Source organism: Gymnodraco acuticeps, unplaced genomic scaffold (genome assembly GCF_902827175.1).
Source record: "Gymnodraco acuticeps unplaced genomic scaffold, fGymAcu1.1, whole genome shotgun sequence".
Lineage (NCBI taxonomy): Eukaryota > Metazoa > Chordata > Actinopteri > Perciformes > Bathydraconidae > Gymnodraco > Gymnodraco acuticeps.
The window spans coordinates 15,329-38,121 of record NW_022990082.1 but is presented as its reverse complement, the minus strand read 5'-3'; the positions used below and the strand labels follow the sequence as shown (position 1 = coordinate 38,121).

Genomic DNA, 22,793 nt, shown 5'->3' with positions numbered 1-22,793 from the left:
CATAGGATAGCGGATGAAAGCTAAATGAGAGCTCAGAGGAAGAGATTGAGACAACAAGGAAAAATCAAATTACATTTATTATTGATGCATTGTTTCTTTTTTGATAAGCAAATCATCTGTTTTTCTTTCAGTCTAAAGAAACTTTACAATATAAAGAAACATACAAAGAACATCTTTATTACCTACACAAGACACCTAAGTCCCTAAGACAAGATTTCTGAACTATCCTACCATGAAAATACAAAGCAAACCCAAGAGACAGACTGCTTCATATTGAATACTGCCGTGTCATCAGAAAGGACCATGAATGGTACAGGAGAATCATTTATATCCCATTCCCTTGAACCCCCACCCCTCCCCAACTCAACATAACCACCCGCACCCGACCAGCAAATCTTCCTAATGGTACAGTATTATACATCACAATAGAAGTACAGAGATGGCCAACGATCGATATACACAGAGGACTGAGAGAGGATCAGTGAGAGAGCTTCTATCTATACAACGCTATAACAGGAATAGCAAAGGACACAGTTTCTTTTTGATCTATTCTTAATTTAAAATGAGGTTCTCTTAAGTACTTTTACCTTTTTAAAAGTTCTCTTAAATTGATAAAAATCCTTCATATTAAAAACTGCAGTAAGAGGTCACATGTTTTTTTTTGGGAGAAGATGCCCTTTGAAAAAAATGATGAACAAGGCCAATAGTAAAACTGAAACACAAGGAGTCGAGGGCAGAGTGAGGACGCCACAGTTTGCTTCTGTCTGTCCTGTCCTCCCCACCTACGAGTCTTTAGCAAACAGTCTGCATTTATTGTGTCGACTGTATTCTATACATTTGAATGGAAATGTAGCCACATGTGTCAAATAGTCATCCTTTCTCTATGAAAAAACATGGACAGTTTTATTTATAATTTACTTTCAACTGTATTCATTGGTAGTGACTGACATATCAAAACATGTCAATGATATCAAAATGCATTATACAGTATTTACAAAAAAGGAAATTAAAAAGAGAAGGGAGGGGAGAAGTTTGGTAGGGACGAGGGGAGGGATTGGAGGAAAGATGGGGAGGTGTGTGTGGCTACATTGAAGGAACACTGGAGAGTGTGTCCCAGGCCACCAATCGCCAAATCCTGGAGATGTCATTGTTGAATTTCTGGGTACAATCTGTTCACATTGATATCCGAAAATTGACAAGTACGTCACCATCACCCATAGAGGCTACAATGGTTGTTTTAGTTATTGTTGATTTGAACACAGCAATGCCATTAAGTGCTGCAGTGTGATGCCACGAGAGATAACGTAACCCTTTGAAACGGAGAGTAGATCAGGCCAAGAGAACATAACATACAGAAAGAAATTAAATAGCGTAATATGTAACTATGATTTTCTTTGTGTGCAGATTCTACGGGCTTTCATTTTTTCTCAGTTGAATACATTAAAAATAAAAACAATCTGCTGAAAAAACTAAACAGAAATATCCTTTACAAAAGCGTCCCATTGTTGTTTCCTCTTCCTCAGACCGATGTGGCAGTCTGTTTACCCCGAGGTGCATCACTCTGCTCCCATCATCGACGCTACTCTGGATCCACTTTCCCGAACATATGGGAGTCGTTGAGAGGATCTGATCGATGGGAGCTCCAAGGAGACTGTTTTTAGCCTGTCTTGTCTGGGTTAAAAAAGTGTATCATACAGGATCTGTGAGTTCACCCTAAAATCCAAGCAAGAAAGCAGGCGGCCTCACAAGTGTATCTGAAGTCCTACATTTATCTCCAAGTCCGAAGAAAAGGGGGCATTGCCTGAAGACCAGAATGAACCCTGGGAGGAAAACAGTGCCACTTGGGAGTCCACAGTGAGGTTGAAATCAAACAAAGTGATGGAGGGGAAGGAAACACGTTTTAGGATTCACAGACAACTTGTAAATAACAAATAAAACAACCACCATACACGCTAAATATGTTGTATTTACAGACAAATCCATAGAAGAGATGCTATGCTCTCTTGCTCTGTTGGATACTGAATGAGAACTGGCCCTCAGAGCTTTTCCCATGTAGTAAAAACTGTGAGAAGGGGGGCGTATTAAGACAAGATAGCTAGATGATCATTCAGTGCTCTGAGAAAGCCTGTTTTAACTGTATGGATATTTTTAGCCAAAATACTACATCAGAAACTACTTTAATTGGCGAAGACAGTGAATTATCCCGATCACTTTAAATGTTTATGCAAATGGTGCAACAATCATTAAAGTGGCAAAGACTCGAGCTACACGTTCAGTTTAGTTTAAAGGAGAGGTATGTGATGTGAGATAGACTGTAACAACAAAAACAAGACAAACATCAAATAGCCTTAAATCATGTAAACAAAAAATCATTGTGCATTTTTCAAATGAGTGTGCTTATTCTGTCATTGTTGATGCTGCTGCTGAGATAAAATGTGCCCTTTACAGGAAATCATAACTACATTAGTAGAATAATATCAATTATGAAAATTATAACAATAATATTACCATCAACAACAAAAAAATACAAACATTTAAAAAGAAAACCATTCTTGCCCTAAAATAACATTATCAGTTCATGTTTTTTGTCTTGTTTTTTTTTTTTAAATCATTCCTGACACAGGAGTTTTTGAAAGAGGGTTTTCGGCCCCTGTCAGTCATCAACCGCGTGTCCTTATAAGTTATGATCAGCGAGATATAATGGAGTGGTGGTGGTACAGCGGGGCATCGTGTTTGGGTGTGATCGCCACCCATGAGGGCAGGTTTTTAGGTTTTGGGAGAGACAGGCTCGGAGCAGATTCAGGCTCTTTCTGTCCTAGGGCCCGTGTCGAGGCCCGGCAGGCGAAGAAGAATCGGAGAAGAGACCCTTCCTGTTGCTTGGAGGCCTTTTCAAGTTCTTAAACCCATTTTACAGGCGTTGGGATGGGGGGCCTTGAGGGGAGTCCTGCTTTCCAGGTGCATCCCATGGGGCTGTGTGGCACACCATCCACCAGGAGGAGGAGGAGGAGGAGGTAGGAAGGGAGAGAGGAAGGTAATGCAAGATGCACCAGGGTGGATGGAAGGGGAAGATTTGGGTAAGGGGAGATGAAAAGGAAATAAAATAAAATAAAATAAAAGATAAAATAAAATAAAAAATCACACACTCATCGTCATGTTGGGTGAATACTGTAAAGGGAGAAAAAGAAAGGGAGGGGAAAAAAGATAAGCCAAAACTATATCATTAAACTACCCAATTCAAGATAAAATCAATACAACTAACTGAACTAAATGCCATGTCCAGCAAACATTACACATTAACATTAACCCTGACTAAGTGTTTAAACCAGCAGCAAGCAAAGCAGCCCAAGGAGAAAATGTTAAGGAATCGAGAACACAGTGAAGAGACTGTGGCAAAATGTAGTCGTTGTCAGTCTCGTATTAATCACTCTATGACAATCTCTCCATGCAGCAGAGAAAGCATATGATGTGGTTCTTTCTCATGCTTGTGTTTGTGCATGCTGTGTTTTTGTGTATGTTGGGTAAAGATGGGGAAATATTGCACAACATAAAGGACTCATTACCGGTTCAATTTAGCCAGGAGGACTGGTTTTAAGGTCAAAATAGAGCATGGGGCTGATTTCACTAACGTAGTTCACATTGGTCAGCAGTGTTATTCTCTTGAAAATGTTTTTATAACTGTTGAAAGCAAAAACATTTTGGAAGAGGGAACATACTGTAGCTGAGTCGTTTAAAGTGGTATCTCAGTCAGTTTTTAATGTCCTTCAAGAACCTCATGGCTTTGTGCAAGAGACACATTTAGAAACAAATCTATCTTGAGTCTGGGTTTTATTTTGATAAGCAATAGTGAAATTCTATTTTCTACTTTAAACCGGCCCCAGGTCACCTTGGACAATTTCCATTTTAACAATTTAAATGTTGCATGCTTTAATTGAGTCCCAAACCACATGGATAAATCACAACTGTATTAAAAACATTAATATGTTTATCAAATAAAAAATGTGATACTGCTGTTTGATCAAGTTATCATCAGGGATTTGTGCAGATACTACTGTCATCCAAAGCAAAATGTTTGATTTAAAAACCTGACTCTTTACCTTATCACAGTCAGATATGATTTGTATGTCCTTGTTTTGTTTGTCCCCAGCTTAAGAAGTATGTTGTCTCCTTTTGGTACTCACACTTTCACTTTGGAATGGGTTTAAAAAGTTGCCTGCCATCTCGCCGTCGTCCCGCGGAGTGCCGGGAGGATTGTTCATGCCTGCCATGTTGTTAGGAGAATTCTGTGATACAGGTAAAAAGAAAAAGTCAGAATACAGAAGTCATACGGACAGACAAATTGATAGACTGAGAGTCAGTTAGTCTTACCTTTGGCAACCCATCCATGTCACCAGAGCCTGTGATTAGAAATAGAAAAAGGAGAAATCGTTACGAGGTTAACTGATTCAACACGATCAGGATATCCAGAGCAAATAGGAACAGCTTGCCCTCTCACAGGATATGGCCTTTAATTAAGCTATTTGTTTCAGATACAGATGAGCACCAACTCGCTGGCTTCAATGATCACGTCTCGCAAATCTACCAGATCAATTGGCCTTCTCACTGCCCCACTAATCTGTTTTAGCTCTGATCAATAACAGGATGGGGGAGGACACTTCCTCTGCCGGCCATGAGAGGGCACAGTCTCACTTCTAAAGACATTAACAGGTATGAAAATACTCAGGAGCCTTAAGGAAGTGCATGCTAGTGTACACACTATCTTTGGCTACTCACCTAGTGATCCGTTCATATGATGCTGCTCCATAGCACCCATTCCTCCCATAGGCCCGTCAGGACCCGGCCCCATAGGGAACTAAAGAAAAACAAATGATAAAGGTTATTAGTTTTACTCTGTGTAAATTGTACAGAACAATTCTAATACATATTGGATAAATATGTTAAGTGTAGATCAAAATGACTTACATTAGGTCTGTTTCCACCAGGGCCGATAGGGTTCATCATTGTGTAGATGTTTTCACTTGAGTTTGTCGAATCTATGAATTAAAAACAGTGGTATATGTGAAATCAGAATACTGTTAAGTATTTTCTTCCTCCGGGAAACACTTTCAGATAAGCTCTATATCAACGACATCCGTTTTCTATCCAATTGTTTGGGCCGGGGTGTGGAATGGGGTAATGAATAGAAAATAACGAGCTGAGCTGCACAGAAACGACTGGAGAGGCACAGTCCTTCACTGAGTCTGACGTTGTTTCAGCGTAATTCTGCAATTTGTTCCCCATATTCAACTAGAGCCCACCCACGTTCTTATTTCTGCTGAACATGACAAGAACCAGCAGAAATGTTACTCTAAGTGTCACTACATAATGTCAGTGAATCTGTCCGTCAGTTAATCTTCACACTGCTCCCTGCAATGTTCAATAAAAGAAACCCACAGTCTCTCCTTCCTAGAAGCAGGAGATTGGTATATCATATGGACAACTTGACAAATGTGCGACAACCAGCACATGCTGTGTCGCTCCTCTTGTGTCTGCTTATCCTGACAAAATTCAGAAGGATGAGGTGACCTTGATCTGACATTGCAGGTGGAAAGTTGTGAGTGACAGTCTGAGAAAAAGCAGACTGGAATCAGAATAGCAGATTGAAAGACAGGAAGGGACAGTATGTGCAAAGTGGTGGAGAGATCTCGCCTTTTAGTGTCCCTTCATCTAATAGCCTGTTTTGTCGTGACTGGAGAAGGACGGGGGGGCAGTGCTGAGTGGGAGGTGTGCATTTTTTGTGGGAGGTTTGTGTGGAAGTGTGTGTGTGCGCAGTCTTGGCGACTGCAGTGGAAATATGTTTCCCCTCCCGGTGTACGTGTGAGCAGGAGCATTTTCTGCAAAAGGTTCCCCCGGCAACGTATCACAATAGAGGTATGTATATAAATAATAAATAGTGGACACAAAAAGAAGCTCTCGGCAGGCCGGCAGAAAGAGAACATCCACAGGATATCAGCCCACAGGGTTTTGTTCTCAGCTAATCCTCTGCTCAGACTCTAGATTGATGTGTCAAAGCTGAGGAAGATCGCTCGTCTGATTGCAGACTGACATGCCTCCGCTTTCCTTTCAAACAGCTGTCTGAACACTGAGAGAAAACACAGCTAACAACGCCAGAATATTTTGTTCCTTTACTGAGAAATGCTTACAAAATGCAGTGGTGGCAGAAGTATTCAGATCATTTAGGAAAGTAAAAGTAATGGGAAAAGGAAGGTCCTGCTTTCAAAACGTAATTAAGTAAAAGGATGTGAGCAAAATGCACTTCAAGCCCCTGTCAGTGTTTAATTACCATTTATGATGTTTATGATTAATGTTAAAGCTGCATTAATGTGTATGATGCATGTCACTGATGAGGATGTTTAAGGATGTTTTAAAGCAGGGGTGTCAAACTCAAGGCCCGGGGGCCAAATCCGGCCCGCCACTTCATTGTATGTGGCCCACAAGAGCTTGCAAAGAATATAATACGTTTATTATAAGGTTACGTGCCGCTTTACAGGAGCACGTTGCCCATAAACTACATGTCCCACAATGCATCTCATTTTGTGAGATGCGCACTGAAGAGACTTGCCATAGTTGCAATTATTTGCCCTAGACTTCTGCTTTCAGAAGTAGTTAATTATGAAGTTATTACCCTATCCGATAATAAACCAATGCAGAGGAAATATTGTTAAATAATACATTATTTTATATATATTATATATATTTATCTATGTATATTTATATAGTCTTAAAGTTACCACCGGCCCTTTGAGTGCAACCATAATTCTAATGTGGCTCCCCCTGTTTTAAAGGGCCATATTATGCTCACTTTCAGGTTTCATAATTGCATTTTGTGCTTCTACTGTGACATGTTTGCATGATTTTATGGTAGGCTTTATTTAGGGAACTTTGGAATTTTAGCCTTTGCAGACCATTTACATGCACACAAACCTATATAACACACAACAGGAAAGGGAAAACCTCAAAAGAGCATAATAGGGCACCTTTCATTTCAAATTTGTAGACAAAAGCCTATCAAAATATGTAGAGTAACTAAAGCCTTTAGATAAATGCAGTGCAGTAAAAAGTACATTATGAGTATCTGAGATGTAGTAGACTAGAAGTATACAGTTGCATACAATTGAAAATCAAATGAGTACTTAAATATGGACTTGAGTAAATCTACTTTGTTACATTCCACCACTGAATAAATGTTCGGCTATCATGCATGTGTAACATTAATCGCAAAAGCTCATTGCAATATTTCCAAATGTTAATGTTTGAATCTTACAAAATAGATTGAATTCCTTGAGTATTTGGAGTGCTATCACTGCCTGTCTTTCCCAAAGAGAGATGTGTATCTGACAGAGAACAGGTTTGTTGTTTCTTAGAAAGAGCCTCTGTTCAGTGAACGCAGGATAAAAGTAGAAATCAGACGGGGAACTGAAGTGTATAACTCACCTCCGGGGCTAGGCATGATGGGAGTTCCTGGTGGGCCGCCTCCCCCTGGAGGGCCCTGAGGGGTGAAGAGGAGAGAGACAATGAGAAATGAGTGCTGAGTGCATCTAGATGGCAGTGTGCCTGTTAGATATCACTGCATGACAAGTAATTTATGGCCGCCGGTCCAACACAAGTCCATGACGGGACACTTACCACATAGTTGCCTGGAGATGAAGATGAATAAGCTATCTGTGGAGAGAAGAGAAACAAGGTTAAAACAAAACATGAGACACAGGTATTGTAAACACACTCAGTCATGTAAGAAATGAAGATGTAAGACAGTGAGACTCACTGAGTTGGAGTTGGGGTTCGGCCAGGGACCTCTTCCACCTGGACCCCTGCAGGAATACAGAGAGGAAGAGATGGAGAACTTTGATAGAAGACTTCAGGCACATATCAGAGCAGCATGCATCATAGGAGATGCTTGACATTACTCACATGTTACATTTGATGATTTTGTGAGTGCATAAATAAAGTCTATTAGTCTATATGCACATATTTTAGCTGTGAGAACATTGCTCTTTAGCTGCAGAAAGCACACCTTTAGAAACATCCTTAATAGAGTAATTCCTTCTGATGACATCATCTTTCAATTGAGTGAACAATGTTTTTTTTTGAATAGGGGCAAAAGTTGTTTTATAACCTGTTGATGTAATTACATTTCTCTTCTCACATATAGTATGGTGAGATCTGGGGACAAATTATTCCAAAATGCATAAACACAAACAGTATTTATTAAAACTAGAACGATTAAAACACTAAAGCAATTTAAAGTTTAAGTTTAATGCACATTTCTCTCTGTACTTGTACGTATACACACATTTTTAATGCATTGTCGAGTCTCCATATCTCACCAAGTGACTGATGAGAAAATGTTCACCTCTAGCAACAATGTAAAAAATACAGAATTTCCATTTAATTATGCTTAACTCTGGCAGCAGAATATAGACATTTAAAAACTAAATTGTAAATGTACTCACATGTTCATGCCCGGCATCCCTGGCCCCATGGAGTTTGGAGGAGGCCTCATCCCTCCGCCGTAGTTCTGCACAAAGAGAGGAACACACACACACAGTCACACCTGCTCCGTCTAAAGGTTTGAATCTTAATGAAGGTCAGCGACCATTATGTCTCCCCCTAACTAGCGTTTAATTATGTGATATATGGGCTGTGTGTGAAAGAGGACAGCTGTGTGTGAGAGCACGCCTGTATGTTGTGTGTCTCTGTCTGTGTGTGTTCATGCTCCCCACTGTGTGTTTGCGTGTATGTTTTCATGGCTGCCCAGCAGGCGTGTTTGGCTGCCACTACACGTGTGTTCTTGTGTAAGTGTGTGTGTGTGTGTGAGAAAGACAGAGTAGGGGGGGCGGCCAGAGAGCAGCTCCACTCAGAGGAAGAGTTTTGTTCAGCAGACGATTACACTTGTCGAGCAGATGCCACACCAGCTGCTGGTACACACACTGCCAAAGTCACAGAGCCAGGGTGGCACAGAGAGGGGCCGAGGGGCATGGGGGGAGAGTGTGTGTGCGTGTGTGTGTTAGGTGATGTTGGAGCGAGTAGTGGTTTGTTGCAGAATAAAGCAGATGTCTGGTAACAGTAATTCAAAGGGAAACTGTTGTTTAAGCACCTTATGTGTGTTACTGAGGCTGTGGGTATGAGGCGGAGTTGTCGTTTACTAATCAGAAGGTAGCTGGTTCGATTCCCAGCCCCTCCAGTCAACATATCGTTTGGCAAGACACTTAACCCAAAACGTCTCCCTGATGGCATAGCCAAGGGCGTATGAGTGCAGCCTCTGCCTCTGTATGAATGTGTGTGAATGCTGAGACGCCCAAAGACGAATAAAGCCGTATATAAAATGCAGAGTATTTATGTATTTCCCTGGATTACTAAAAAACAACAGTGCAAAAATTGGCACCACTTTTGGTCAAAATGTGTTGATGGCTGCTTGCTCAAAGTTTGTCTCCTTAGGTGGGATTCACAAGTAGGATTGAACATGAAGTCCTGGCGTTAGCAGTGGGTGAGCTCCGCTTAGAGCCAACCTAATAATCAGAGCACTTCTGACATTTCAAGGCAGAGTAACGAGGCTGGCACAACCAGAATCCTTCCTCTTGATTATCTGCATGCAGTTTATAGGCTGCTGGTTTGACATTATGGCCGTTTTTATGGTAGTCCTTTAATGAACATTTGGTGTGTTCATAAACTGTAACTCTGAGCACCAAATGTGGCTGTGTGGCATCTGCAGAGTGGGAGTGCAATGGGCTGGTAGTGTAGGATATACCATCCTCTGTCATGACTTTATTAACTCAATCCTCTCTATTTTATTCTGTATGTGTGTTTAATTCATATCCTTGGTGCTTACCTGTGGGCCCATGCCTCCCATGCCTCGAGGGGGATTCATTCTCATTGGACCGCCCATGTTTGGATGTCCTGTGGTGAAACAGCAGCTTGTTAGAATAGATACACTATTTGGATCAATAATAACCCCATAAATGAGGAGAAAAGGCTCAGACTGAGACGGAAAATGACATTACTCTGAAGGTGCTTTCTGGAATAACAGCACATGTTTTAATACCTTGAGGTCTGGTGGGGTCCAGGCTGTTTGGTAGGAGAGGCTGTGATCCGGGGATGCTCCCAGGAGGCTGATTTGGCATACGGAGGGCGGGCCTTGGGCCGCCTGGGTACCGTGGAGACATGAATGGCTGCAGGAAGGACATAAGAAGGACGATAATTACTTTAGTTTAAACTTTAGGGTATTCAGAAGCAGAATGGTTGTTAAAATGATTTTTCCTGTGACCTTGTTTCACTTAAGTGCATTTCATACACTCTAAGACGGGTTGAACATTTCCTTGAGTTATAATAAAACATATCATATTTATAAAGATAGCAGGTAAAATAAATAGATTCACCAACATAAACACAAATTAAGAAGGTTGTCTCTTAAGAGACTGATGAGTAAAAATAGTTTACATGGTTTGCTTTCAAGTAAAACATAGAAGTGAGACTGTGCCCCTCTCATGGCCGACAGGTCAATCTCTATTTATAGGAGGGTTTGTGAAATGAATGCAGCAGAAGTAATGAGATAGAAGGACATGGATAGAGATATATAAAATACACAAACCACAAGAGTGTGCATGTCTCAGCGTGCCATGGTCATTTTAGCTCCATGTTCAAAAATAACCTCACATCCATAAGTGTTGGTCGACTGTTATGTGATTTAAGACGGAAATAAAATATATTGTCTTTTTTATGAATTAATCTCTATTTTCTCTCTCTTTTAAGATGCTGTTGAACTAATAAGCCACAGATATTTACAGACTACTGTTTTCCCTACTGTTATGACGCTTATATCAGCTTTAATTAAAAGCGTTTATTTGAGTGTATCTGGGCTCTGTATGCTCGCCAGAAGCAGACATTTTACTATTTAAAACAGATCAGTCACAACGGTATACCTCAGAAAAACCGAATTAACACAGATACTTGTAAAGAATGGAAACAAAAGACTCAGTTAACCTGACTTCCTGTTTCTATCTCTCCCTATTATGAAGTGCTGCCTTTCAGGTCAGCAGGGGGAGCTATTGTGTAACAGAAAAATGTCCTAGTAGTTTTGTTACATTTACTATGAAGGAGGGGCTTGTTGTTAAGGTTTGTAAAGTAAGACCTCAGGTGGTAAAATCCATTAGGATAAAGGTAAAGAAGACCAGATAAGAGAGAGGAGGGGAAGCATGGAGGATTAAACCCTTGGACTGGGAGACAATATGGGAGAGGAGGAGATGGAGAAGCGAAGAAGAGGAACAAGGGAACTGCATTGTCTTTATTTCAGCACATTTTCTCACCAAGTCGGTATCACCAGTGCTTCAAATAAACAGCTTGGATAGTGTGAATTATAACAGAAAGTGAAGACACCATGCACACAGATGTTTCGGGGGGACAAGAGCTAGCCGGAAACGGAAACACACACACACACACACACACACACACACACACACACACACACACACACACACACACACACACACACACACACACACACACACACACACACACACACACACACACACACACACACACCACACACACACACACACACACACACACACACACACACACACACACACACACACACACACACACACACACACACACACACACACACACACACACACACACACACACACACACACACACACACACACACACACACACACACACACACACACACACACACACACACACACACACACACACACACACACACACACACACACACACACACACACACACACACACACACACACACACACACACACACACACACACACACACACACACACACCTAGTGAATAATGTAACGCACCCCAGACAGATGGTTTTCAGAATTACCTATGAGAGTATGTTGCTGCACAAATACAAATACCCACATCCAGCGAGCCATATTTCAGCGTCAGATGATAAGAATTAATCACACTGTTTTAGTATCAAGGGGAAACATGCTGATTGGAATGCCGATTGGGTAAGAGTTGTGTGTTTTGGTCATGGAGCATGAACAGCAGAATAATGTTCATATCATCATTTTCACACAGCGATAAGCACCGACAACGCAAATACAACAGGAGACTGGCTTTCAATAGTAATTATGCAGTGTGTGTTTGGTGTATGTGTGTGTTTGGGGCAAGTGGAGGACAAATTATATAATCCCATATACCCCTTGAGGCTAGGAATGACTTACTTCTTTTTAAACCTCATCCTACTCCTTTCCTGTCTACCTTCTCCTCCTCTCCTCTCTATCCTTTGACCGTGTTGTGGTAGGTTTTTACACGAAGAGCTGCACTGTGTCAGGCTGTGCTGCAATATTAATGGTCTATTGATGGACTATGGGATGGTGAGTGCCGGGCTGAGGGAGAGAGGAGGCCCTCCAGATGCACCTCCGCTCCTTACAGCTGGGCCAACACCGCTAAATTATTCATCCGACCCACCACCGTGGATGCTGCCTGTCCTGCCTCCTAGCACAACAAGGGAGCGGTGTGCTGTTTGTACACTGCTGTTGTGTGAGCCAGTGAAAAGGTGAGGTGAGTGTGAGAAATGGCTTGGAGTGAAGTACAACACAGCAGCAGCAGGGGGGGAGGAGGGAGTAAATGTTTACGTCTTACCTGTCCATGAGGTCCCATCATGGGATTACTGGGGTTGTGTGGGGGAGGCTGTGCGTGTGGGGAAGGCTGAGATCCTGGAGGACCCTGGTGGAGAAAGATGGAAAAAGATGTCAATAAAGTGTAACAATAAAGTATTTAGTTATATTGAACACGGGAGATATTAAAATAAAGCACAATGTCATATAATAATAATAAAACATGTTATTTATATAGCGCTTTTCCTGGTGCTCAAAGCACTTTACATGCAAGTAAAGAAAAATAATAACAAAAGTGAAAAAATAAAGTGCAAAGCTAGGTGGAATGGGGGGGGGGGGGGGGGGGGGGGGGGGGGGGGGGGGGGGGGTATTAGAATTGAAGGCAAGAGTGAAAGGGTGAGTTTTGAGGGCTTTTTTTAATAACACCATATGACATTTAAAGAGGCCCTGTTGTGATTTTTGGGCTTTTCCCTTTCCTGTAGTCGTGTGTTATATAGGTTTTGCGCATGTAAATGGTCTGCAAAGGCTAAGATCCCAAAGTTCCCTCCAGAGGGAGTTTCTCTGCCACACTCCCCCCCCCCCTGCCTGAAACGCCTCAATTGGACTCCTTTGTTTACTTCGTTAACAAAGTGACGTCACTAAATAACACTTGCGCTACTATTGGCTAGAGCTTCAAGACATTGTCTGTGAGAATTTAGGGGGCGGGACATCTCTAAGCGGTTGACCAATCACAACAGAACCGGCCAGCTAACCAATCAGAGCAGACTGGGCTCTGCTTTCAGACAGAGGGTGAAAAGAGGGGCTGCAGCACAGGCAGTATGAGAAAAATAAAGACCTTTTTAAACATTAAAAGGCACAAATACAAATATAAAACCTGAAATGAGCAAAACATTTCCTCTTTAAAGTAAATACAGATTCAGTGAACTTTGACCTTATTGTCTCCCTCACTCAGTAACCTCATCTGACTCCAGCAGCAGATGCTCCAACTGTTACTACCTGTAGATTAATACGGAGGAGAAGGACCACCCACTGTCAGACCAGGCTTATCTACTATTCTGCCAGAGCTTCTCAAGCACTCTGCTATCAGGTAACATTACAGGTGTGTGTGTGTGTGTGTGGTGTGTGTGTGTGTGTGTGTGTGTGTATGTGTGTGTGTGTGTGTGTGTGTGTGTGTGTGTGTGTGTGTGTGTGTGTGTGTGTGTGTGTGTGTGTGTGTGTGTGTGTGTGTGTGTGTGTGTGTGTGTGTTGGTGCAACTGAGCAGTGATGAGTGCGAATATGAGATCTTCCTTTTTTTCACACAGGTGAAAGCAGGATATTCTTCGCTTCCATATGTGTGTGCATGTACAGTGTGTGTGTGTATTGAAGAGGGTAAGGGGGGCTGCTGAGGGGTGTTACTTCAACAGGTGTGTGTCTGTGTGTCTGACAACAGAGGGAAAAGCTAAAGGATTAGGGGATTACTCATGTGCAACATAACCACACACACACACACACACACACACACACACACACACACACACACACACACACACACACACACACACACACACACACACACACACACACACACACACACACACACACACACACACACACACACCACACACACACACACACACACACACACACACACACACACACACACACACACACACACACACACACACACACACACACACACACACACACACAGGTTGAACATGTTGACATAACTTTGAATTAACTTGCCCATGCAAATATGCAGGAAAAGATGCATGTACACAAATCAAGGCTCGATTATACTGTTGTTCTTTATTGATTTAACATTTCCTTTTAATTAACTGGTTTATAAATAGATTGAATTAATCCAGGGATTGTTCTCGGAATAATTGTCCACTTATAAAATGTCAATAAAATGTCAATAAAACCTCCGCGTTCAAATTTCAAATGTTGTCTCATAAAAGTCCTAAAACCAAAGATATTAAACTAATAATGACATACGTTGCAATAAAAAAGCCCCACAATACCAGGAAAATACTTTTTATACTGTCTTCATACATAACTAAAAGCCATTCATACTTAATGGGACTATAACATCTTCACATAAAAGGTTAAAGAAGTTAGTCATCATCTGTTGAACAACTTTAATTGATCAAGTAAGTGTTGCACACACACTTAAAAGACACGCATCTAGACTTGTGCAACTCTTCACCTGAGTGCAGCATTTTCTTCAAACTGAGGAAGCTGAATCTCTACTGCCTCACACAAACACTTGCACACTCACTCCCCTTAAATGTCTCCTTCCTCCCCCCCGCTTCTATTGTCACCCACACTTTCCCACCCTGCCCACCATGCAGCCCTCCCTGTGTGAGTGCTCTGTTGGCATGGCTGGCATGGTGGAGTGCCGACAGCGCTGAGCACCAGGATCCTGTGGGCGCTGCTACAGTGGGAAAATAAACATGCCTGACAGACAGCATGAAACGAGTGCATTGCCACAGGCTCAGAAACACTGCCGCTGCCAGGTACCCCGTATAAGAGAGAGATTTTGGCAGGAGCGATGAGCTTGTACATACACGTGAAAACAATCCCGCTCATAAGCAGAAGCACTTACTCATGGACTCACAACTGTTTCTCAAAGGCACAAGTGTTGAGCTCAGGAGCTCTCGAGACACGTGCTTACCATCCTTTTGACACATGGCAGTTTACTTCACTTGCTGCATTGATTCCATTCATCTCACTGTCTCGAGACTTCATCTAATCTGAGAAGCAGTCTAGCATTCAATCGAGCCATTTATTAACCAGCTACACAACATGCAGCTGGTCAATAATCCATCCAACAATCTGGAAATGTTTATTTAGTTGTACATACAGTGTACTCTGGATGTGTTGGCACAATTATTGCGTTTGTATCGCTGCCACTGTTGGGGATTTGCCTGTTTGTGTGTGTGTGTGTGTTTTGGGTGGTTAACACCAGCTGTAGTGGTGCGCTCTGTCTCTCAGCAGGTTCACACTGAGGCTAATTCAGCGCTAACTCTCTCTGACCTAAGAGGTTATTGCTGTTGATCTGCCAGTCCTTGTGTGTGTGTACCTGTGTGTGTGTGTGTGTCAATCATCTTTATTTAAAGAGACTCTTGGTCCATTATTGGTGTGTGTGTGTGCATGCCTAACAAGACACCCCTTCAGAGTCTGGCTGCACTGATTCAGCTGCGGCCGCCTGCTTCTCCGTTACACACATGCTCGCGCACACACACAACCTAGTTTTAGTCACTTAGGAGGTCTTGTGTTTATTTCCTGGTGTTAACCAGGACCATTTCCAACATATTCCTAATCCCATCCCTGACTGTAACTTTACATTAAAGAAGCCCTATAATGCTTTTTGGTGAGTTCTCCTTCCTGTAGTGTTATATAGGTTGTTTGCATGTAAATGGTCTGCAAAGGCTAAAATAAAGTTCCCTCCAGAGGGAATCCAAAAATAACAAAAATGTTTGTCTTGTAGCCCTGAGTTTGTATGTTTATGGTTTATTGCATTTATTGTAAGTTGCTTAAGATAATAAGATAATGAAATCCAATTGTAATGTAAAGTAACAAACAATAAGGCTTAACTTCAAAATTGAATAGTTTGTTGTTTGTTTCGTGGGGATCAGCTTTTTGTAGACATGTGAGTTGAGTCCCCTGAATGTAGCTGTATGAACACAAACACACCCACACACACACCCACACACACACACACACCCACACCCACACACACACACACACACACACCACACACACACACACACACACACACACACACACACACACACACACACACACACACACACACACACACACACACACACACACACAACACACACACACACACACACACACACACAACACACACACACACACACACTTTTCTCCCCTCTTGTTCCCCTCTATAATGTTCCATAATGGAGCATTGCTCCTCAGGCTGGGCCTCCCTGGGCCTCCCTGCTATTACATCTGAATGGGCCAGCATATGGCCTTTATGGCCGCACTGCTCTCTCTACAGGTCCCTGCAGAGAGAGGCAGAGAGAGAGAACATTATAACTGTCAGAGGTGTATGCGAGTTTGAAAAGTAGCTTCGCCGGAGTGTGTGCGCGCATGTGTGTGTGGTGTTGTTTGTGTACAAGTGTAGAAGAGGGGAAGAAGGAGGGGGACACGGGGAGCGTTAAATGAAGCAATTAATAAAATCATTTTCTACCCGACTAAGGAGATAACAGCTTGGCACAGTACCACAAACCCATCAACACAACCCCCTCGCCTCCCCACGACTCATTTCAGCTTAAAGAAGACCCACACCGCTGCCCCTGATGGACCACTAACACACAGAGAGAGAGAGAGGGAGAAAGACATGGAAGAGTACCAGTCATCTACCAGTTTTCTTTTTTATTGTGAATGCTGCCAACACTAGAGGGCAGTGTGTAACTGCCATGAAACTACTGGACACACACACACACACACACACACACACACACACACACACACACACACACACACACACACACACACACACACACACACACACACACACACACACACAGGGCAAGACACACACAGCAGCCTGCCCTCATCGCAGGTACACACACACACACACACAGCCAGGTGCAAGACACAGCCCTCATCACTAACACCACAACAAAGCCAGAGAACAGCCACACACACACACACACACACACACACACACACACACACACACACACACACACACACACACACACACACACACACACACACACACACACACACACACACACACACACACACACACACACACACACACACACACACACACACACACACACACACACACACACACACACACACAGAGAGAGTGCACACTCATTGTCATTCCTTGCTAACATTCCTGAGAGAGCGGCAGTGGCAGCAGTAGGTCTCCTGCTAGCTCATTGTATATAGCATGGCAACACCTCAGCTCAGAGACAGAAACACACACACTATCGGGCTGTTTTCTCCCAGAGGACAACCATGAAAAGCTGACAGCCATTTAAATATGTTAGGATGCCACCAAATGATTTATATACTGCATATCTGTGATCCCCTCCTTAGTCGAGATTAACGTTTGGAGCCTACAGGAGAAGTTTCACCAACACACGCGAGTGTGTTCTCGCGTATAAACAGATAAATCACACTGCTGCTGATAGGGATGAAGCAGTAGGAGACAAAGACTACATTGAAATCACTGTTTAACTGCAGTGACTGTTATCAACCCGTTTAGGTATAAAGGTGGCTCCGTGCAGACAATGGACGCAGGACAGCCTCTCGTTTTGTATGTGTCTGTCATCATTCAAGGAGAACTGTTAGGTATCATTTTAGCGGCTGTCCTCCCAAGGATAAGCAGGGACGATAAGAGTCAAACGCGGTTTCTCTCATCAATGGGTTTAGTTCAGGCTGAAGGGAAAAGTTTTGCACACTGCACACTCATCTTCAATCTTCTATTCACAAGATAAGGCAGTAAAAAGATATAGAAATGTTTGAAGGTGGGCTTTTTACTCATAATCTGTAAGTGTCTTTTGTACAGTGGTCAAAGAAGTCAAACACTTAACATAGTTTTGACAATATGTGCACTGTGTTACAACCTTGTAACTATCTTTCCATCCTAAAGTCACTCTTCAAACTCTGACTGAGATCTGAAGTTCAACCTTTCACAACAATAAATAATACCTGAGCCACTATTCTCCAATCTTTTCGGCAAGATTGTAAAGAGGCCCAATTATACAAATGTTCAGATTGCATATATTTATTGTGTGCCTCTAATGTGACATATTGACATGCTTTAATGTTCAAAATGTATTTATTTGTCTCATACTGCCTGTGCTGCCCCACCTCTTTTCAACCTGTGTTAGCTGGTCGGCTCTGTTGTGATTGGTCGAACGTTTAGAGATGTACTGCCCGTTAGCCTATCACGTACAATGTGTTGGTGTGCTAGCCAATAGAAGAGCGAGTGTTACATAGTGATGTCACTTTGTTACAGAAGTAAACAAAGGACTCAAATCAAGGCGTTTCAGGCAGGGGGGGGGCGGGGGGCAGTGTTGGAGGGAAACTGCCTCTGGAGGGAACTTTGGGATTTTAGCCTTTACAGACCATTTACATGCACACAAACCTATATACAGTAACCCACTACAGGACAGGGAAAACTGCAAAAGAATAATAGGGCCCCTTTAAGTCTCACATTCATGTTTTGAGGTACTTAACCTTATTTATATGCATCTTTGTATCACGGCTGACCAGGATAAAATCCTGTGATCAATCCTACCATTGATAAATAAATGACAGAGCAGATGTCTGCCTAATTCACCATGTGCCTGCCATGTCTCAGCTTTGAACAGCTTCTCGAATGTGTCTTTGATACCTGGGTAGCTTGTTGTTAAATGTGTAATCAAACTTAATCCTTCTCTTGTGCTTTTTGGTGTTCTCTCTGAAGAGCCATATTACCTGCAGCAAAACAAACTGCCCTTGACTCTGGATCACTTTTCTTTTTTTTGGCCAGAAAAGGAATTCCAGTTTAGTAAAAATAAATATGCTGCTCCACCCTTACTGGTTTCCACACATAATGGAGCTTGTTAAGTTTTCAAGTACTTGACGTTTGTGCCGATCAGAAAATAAGATAAACAAAGAGGAGATTTTTGAGGCATTGTTTGACTGGCGGACCATACAAATCTAAAAATAGCACATTAAATCTAATTGGCTTTTCCTTAGGTGCTCTTATTAGGCTGTATTATTCTAACATGTATTGCCTCTACATATGCATTGATGGATTATAAAAACTGTACAGTTTCAATTCTTTCTATCTCTCTATGAAACCATTACCTGTCTACTACTGTCGTCAGCTGTCATTTTTATGATAAAACATCTCTAAAGGCAATTATTTAAAGACTTTCCTGACGTTCTCTCTTCTCCTCCACTCTACCTCTCTTCCACCTCCCTATCATTACCTCTGTCTCTCCTTGCAGCCTCTCCTCCCCCTTTCTCCTCCCACCGTCAACTCCCCCTTTGCAATGTCCTCCCCAGAGGGCCATGATGCAGCAGCGATGGACTTTCGCTGTGCGGAGGAATATACACCAAACGTATAGAGAGCCCTTTCTCTCCCACTTTTCCCTTTTTCTCCTCCTACCTAAAGCATGTCTCTCTTCATCTACCTGTTCTCTCTGCAGGAGTCCTGTGAGCTACAGATTAGGGGGAGCATGGGAGCCGACTCCCTCCTTCTCCACCCTCCACCTTTCACCTCCACTGTCCCTCCTTTGCCCCTCATCTCTCTCTCCCAGGACCGTAGCCAATAACAGTGTTGGGGTCACCCATGTTAATTACTGTGCTGCTGCAACTGGGAAAAATGTCTAACACACACACACACACACTAACAGTTCACACACAACTTACTTGGTGAGTAAGCATGTGTCACTGAAGCAGTGCGTGTGTGAGAGCGAGAAAATAATAGTTTCAAAGACAAGGGAAATGGAGAGAGTGAGGAAATGTCATGGAGAAGGATTCCAGGCGTACGAAGGAGAGAGGAGAGGAAGCCGATCCGGAGATGAGAAATAACTCAAGCACAGAGAAAAATTCAGTTTTAGCCACAAAAAAAAGGATCACATTCACAGCTCCACACCAAAAACATAATAAAAACATTGTTGACTCTTCTACAAAAGGTGCACATTTCACTTTGTCAAATGACTGACCTTACCTGCAGTGTAACTGAGAGCAGTGAGATGAGTTAGTAAAATCCCAACAATATGTGGGAGAGAAAGATAAAAATAATAAAAACTGCTTCCCCTTCACCTGAATGAATAAATGAACTGGAGAAAACTCATAGGCTGCAACCATTAGTTCACCAGGGAGTGGATGTCAGCTACCTAGGCCTGTGTGTTCAAAGATGCTATATGAAGGGGATACAATGCATTGCAATATGCTGCTTTTCTGCACACCCTCTGCATGATGTAGGGGAAATCTGATGCAAAGTTTGGAGAGGTGCAGAGAAAAATGTTCTTTACGTTTTGGTGCGTGATGCAGATTTTTCATTCACACTTTTTTGTTGTTGTTTTCTTTACATTTGCCTGCTTTGCTGCTCAGATTGGCTGAGCTAAGCGAAGAGAAGTGTGTGGAAATTGTAACGTTGGAAAGAAACCATCCATCCCGTCATTTTATCTTCCTCTCTCCCCTCTGCTAATCCTGGCTGTGTGTCTGTGTGTGTCTGTGTGTGTCTGTGTGTCTGTGTGTCTGTCTGTCTGTGTGTCTGTGTGTCTGTTTGTCTGTCTGTCTGTCTGTCTGTCTGTCTGTCTGTCTGTCTGTCTGTCTGTCTGTCTGTCTGTCTGTCTGTCTGTCTGTCTGTCTGTCTGTCTGCTAGGCACACGGGGTCTATTTATGGAAAGCAATGTCACTCATGCAACACCATAAGATAGCATTCCCTGGCCTGCTCACTGCTCATACATCATTAACATTCTCCACGACCCCTCCACACTCACACACACTCGCTGACAAATATACACACACACAGAATATACAGCACACGACATGCTGCCAATCAACCAGTGCAAGACAACGAAGGAAAATGGTGTTGCTGTTCAACACTGTATGTTACATTATTATTATTATGTACTCTTCAGGCATATTAAAAGTCCAATAGAGTGGTGCAGTGATGACGTATTTTTGTAGGAAGACTCGGAAGTTGCCATCACAAGGTTACCTCAACAAAAAGCAATGGGATTTTTCCATTCCATAATTTCCACACCACTTAGTGATTTTTAAATTCAATCGCCAGTAAAAAGCAAAAACCAACGTTAGGCTATAAACGAACTACATCACAATCGTTATGGCGGCGCATAACCACCGCTAAGCTAAATGTGGCTAATGTTCTGCGTGATGATGTTTAGTAGTCTCATTTAGACACTTGTTACCAACTGCCATTTTAAGTAATTTGGGAGAGGAGTATACTGACATAATATACTACGCTTAAAACAAAGCGTAAGTATCTCTTCAGCCTGTGTTAACCACGGACCTTCACAGACCTTCTAACAAATAACACGTTCAAAAAACCTTTGACTTTGAGACAAGGAATTGGAAGTGGTAAAATGCTAACGAGTATCCGGGTTTTAGGACTCATTTCTGCATTACTCTAAAAAATGCTGACTTAACAAACTAAAATTAAATGTGAGAAATAAGTTGTTAATATTCCAACACTTTAATGTGTTATTAAAGTAGTCAAGCCTTCAAAGCTTTTTTCGGTTTTCTTTTCACCTCTTCTAAATCGGCAAAAATCTTTGCAGGTGCAGATATTTAAAAACGTGTCCTGACACAGGGATGTGTGTCAAAGCGTCAAATAAGTGCTCGCATGTGTGTGTTTCAGAGTGACGGAAACGGAGAGAGAGAGTGTGCGTGACCTCGTCAGCCTCGGAGACAGCCTTCAGAGAACAGCGATGACAGGAGGAATTAGTAACACAAGTAACACAAACTGGAAAAAATAGCCTCCTCTCCTCAACCCCTCAACTTGCTCTATCACATGCTCACTCATCATTTCATATTTCCGCAGATACAAAAAAGCTCTAAAGAAGTCAGTTAGCAGTAACCGAGCTTCACACAGAGCAACGACAGTTAACAACCCGAGCATGGACATATGGGACGGAGTCAGAGAGACAGGGAAGGGAACACATCTGGACAGGGATTAGGACAGCTAAAGAGGCTAAAAAAGGAGGAGGAGACAGAAGGATAGGCTTAGCGATGGCTCAGGGAGGGGTGAGGGGTGAAGCTAGGGGTGGGTGAGGGATGACGTTCTTACTTGAAAGAAGCCCGGGGGCATGGGTCCTCCTGGCATGGGTCCTCCTGGCATGGGTCCTCCTGGCATGGGTCCTCCTGGCATGCCTTCATTGGGTGGCATGTTGCCCATCACTGGACTGGGAGCAGCGGCCGCACTCTGAGGAAAAAACACAAGGAAACTCAGATTAATCTCTGGATTCATGTTTAGCAACAAAGAGTAAACAGCAGTCAGGAGGTGTCAAAATAATCCGCTGCCCACTGAAAACAATCAAAAGAGAGATATGATGTGTGGAAAAGATCCAACCCTCATTACTGAATTTCTGGACACAAATAGAGCAATTACTGATAACTGATGAAGATATGATTATTTAGTCAGAGAGATCAATTATTTGATGTACGACA

The 22,793-nt window shown here is 42.5% G+C and overlaps 1 protein-coding gene across 2 annotated transcripts; it reads right to left on the bottom strand.

Moving 5' to 3' along the window:
- Positions 1–59: 59 nt before the first annotated feature.
- On the bottom strand, positions 60–22,542 carry ssbp4 (single stranded DNA binding protein 4). 2 transcript variants are annotated; one of them, XM_034216290.1, is made up of 13 exons: positions 22,414–22,542; positions 12,654–12,737; positions 10,079–10,205; positions 9,866–9,933; positions 8,490–8,554; positions 7,802–7,847; positions 7,663–7,698; positions 7,471–7,525; positions 4,960–5,030; positions 4,771–4,849; positions 4,366–4,394; positions 4,179–4,280; positions 60–3,165 (listed from the first exon to the last, which is right to left on the bottom strand). In XM_034216290.1, the coding sequence occupies exons 1-13, from the start codon at positions 22,519–22,521 to the stop codon at positions 3,136–3,138; spliced, it is 900 nt and encodes a 299-aa protein (XP_034072181.1). In that variant the 5' UTR covers positions 22,522–22,542; the 3' UTR covers positions 60–3,135. The 2 variants fall into 2 exon arrangements, with proteins under 2 accessions (XP_034072181.1, XP_034072180.1); XM_034216289.1 differs by having other exon boundaries at positions 60–2,970.
- Positions 22,543–22,793: the final 251 nt, after the last annotated feature.

Bases quoted from the DNA above. Each gene is read 5' to 3' on its own strand.
- ssbp4 (XM_034216289.1), bottom strand. From the start codon at position 22,521: ATGGGCAACATGCCACCCAATGAAGGCATGCCAGGAGGACCCATGCCA. The intron at 9,934-10,078 runs GTATTAAAACAT...GTTTCACCACAG, and splicing joins GGACCCCACCAGACCTCAAG to GACATCCAAACATGGGCGGT. The intron at 7,848-8,489 runs GTGAGTACATTT...GTATTCCTGCAG, and splicing joins GGGATGCCGGGCATGAACAT to GGGTCCAGGTGGAAGAGGTC.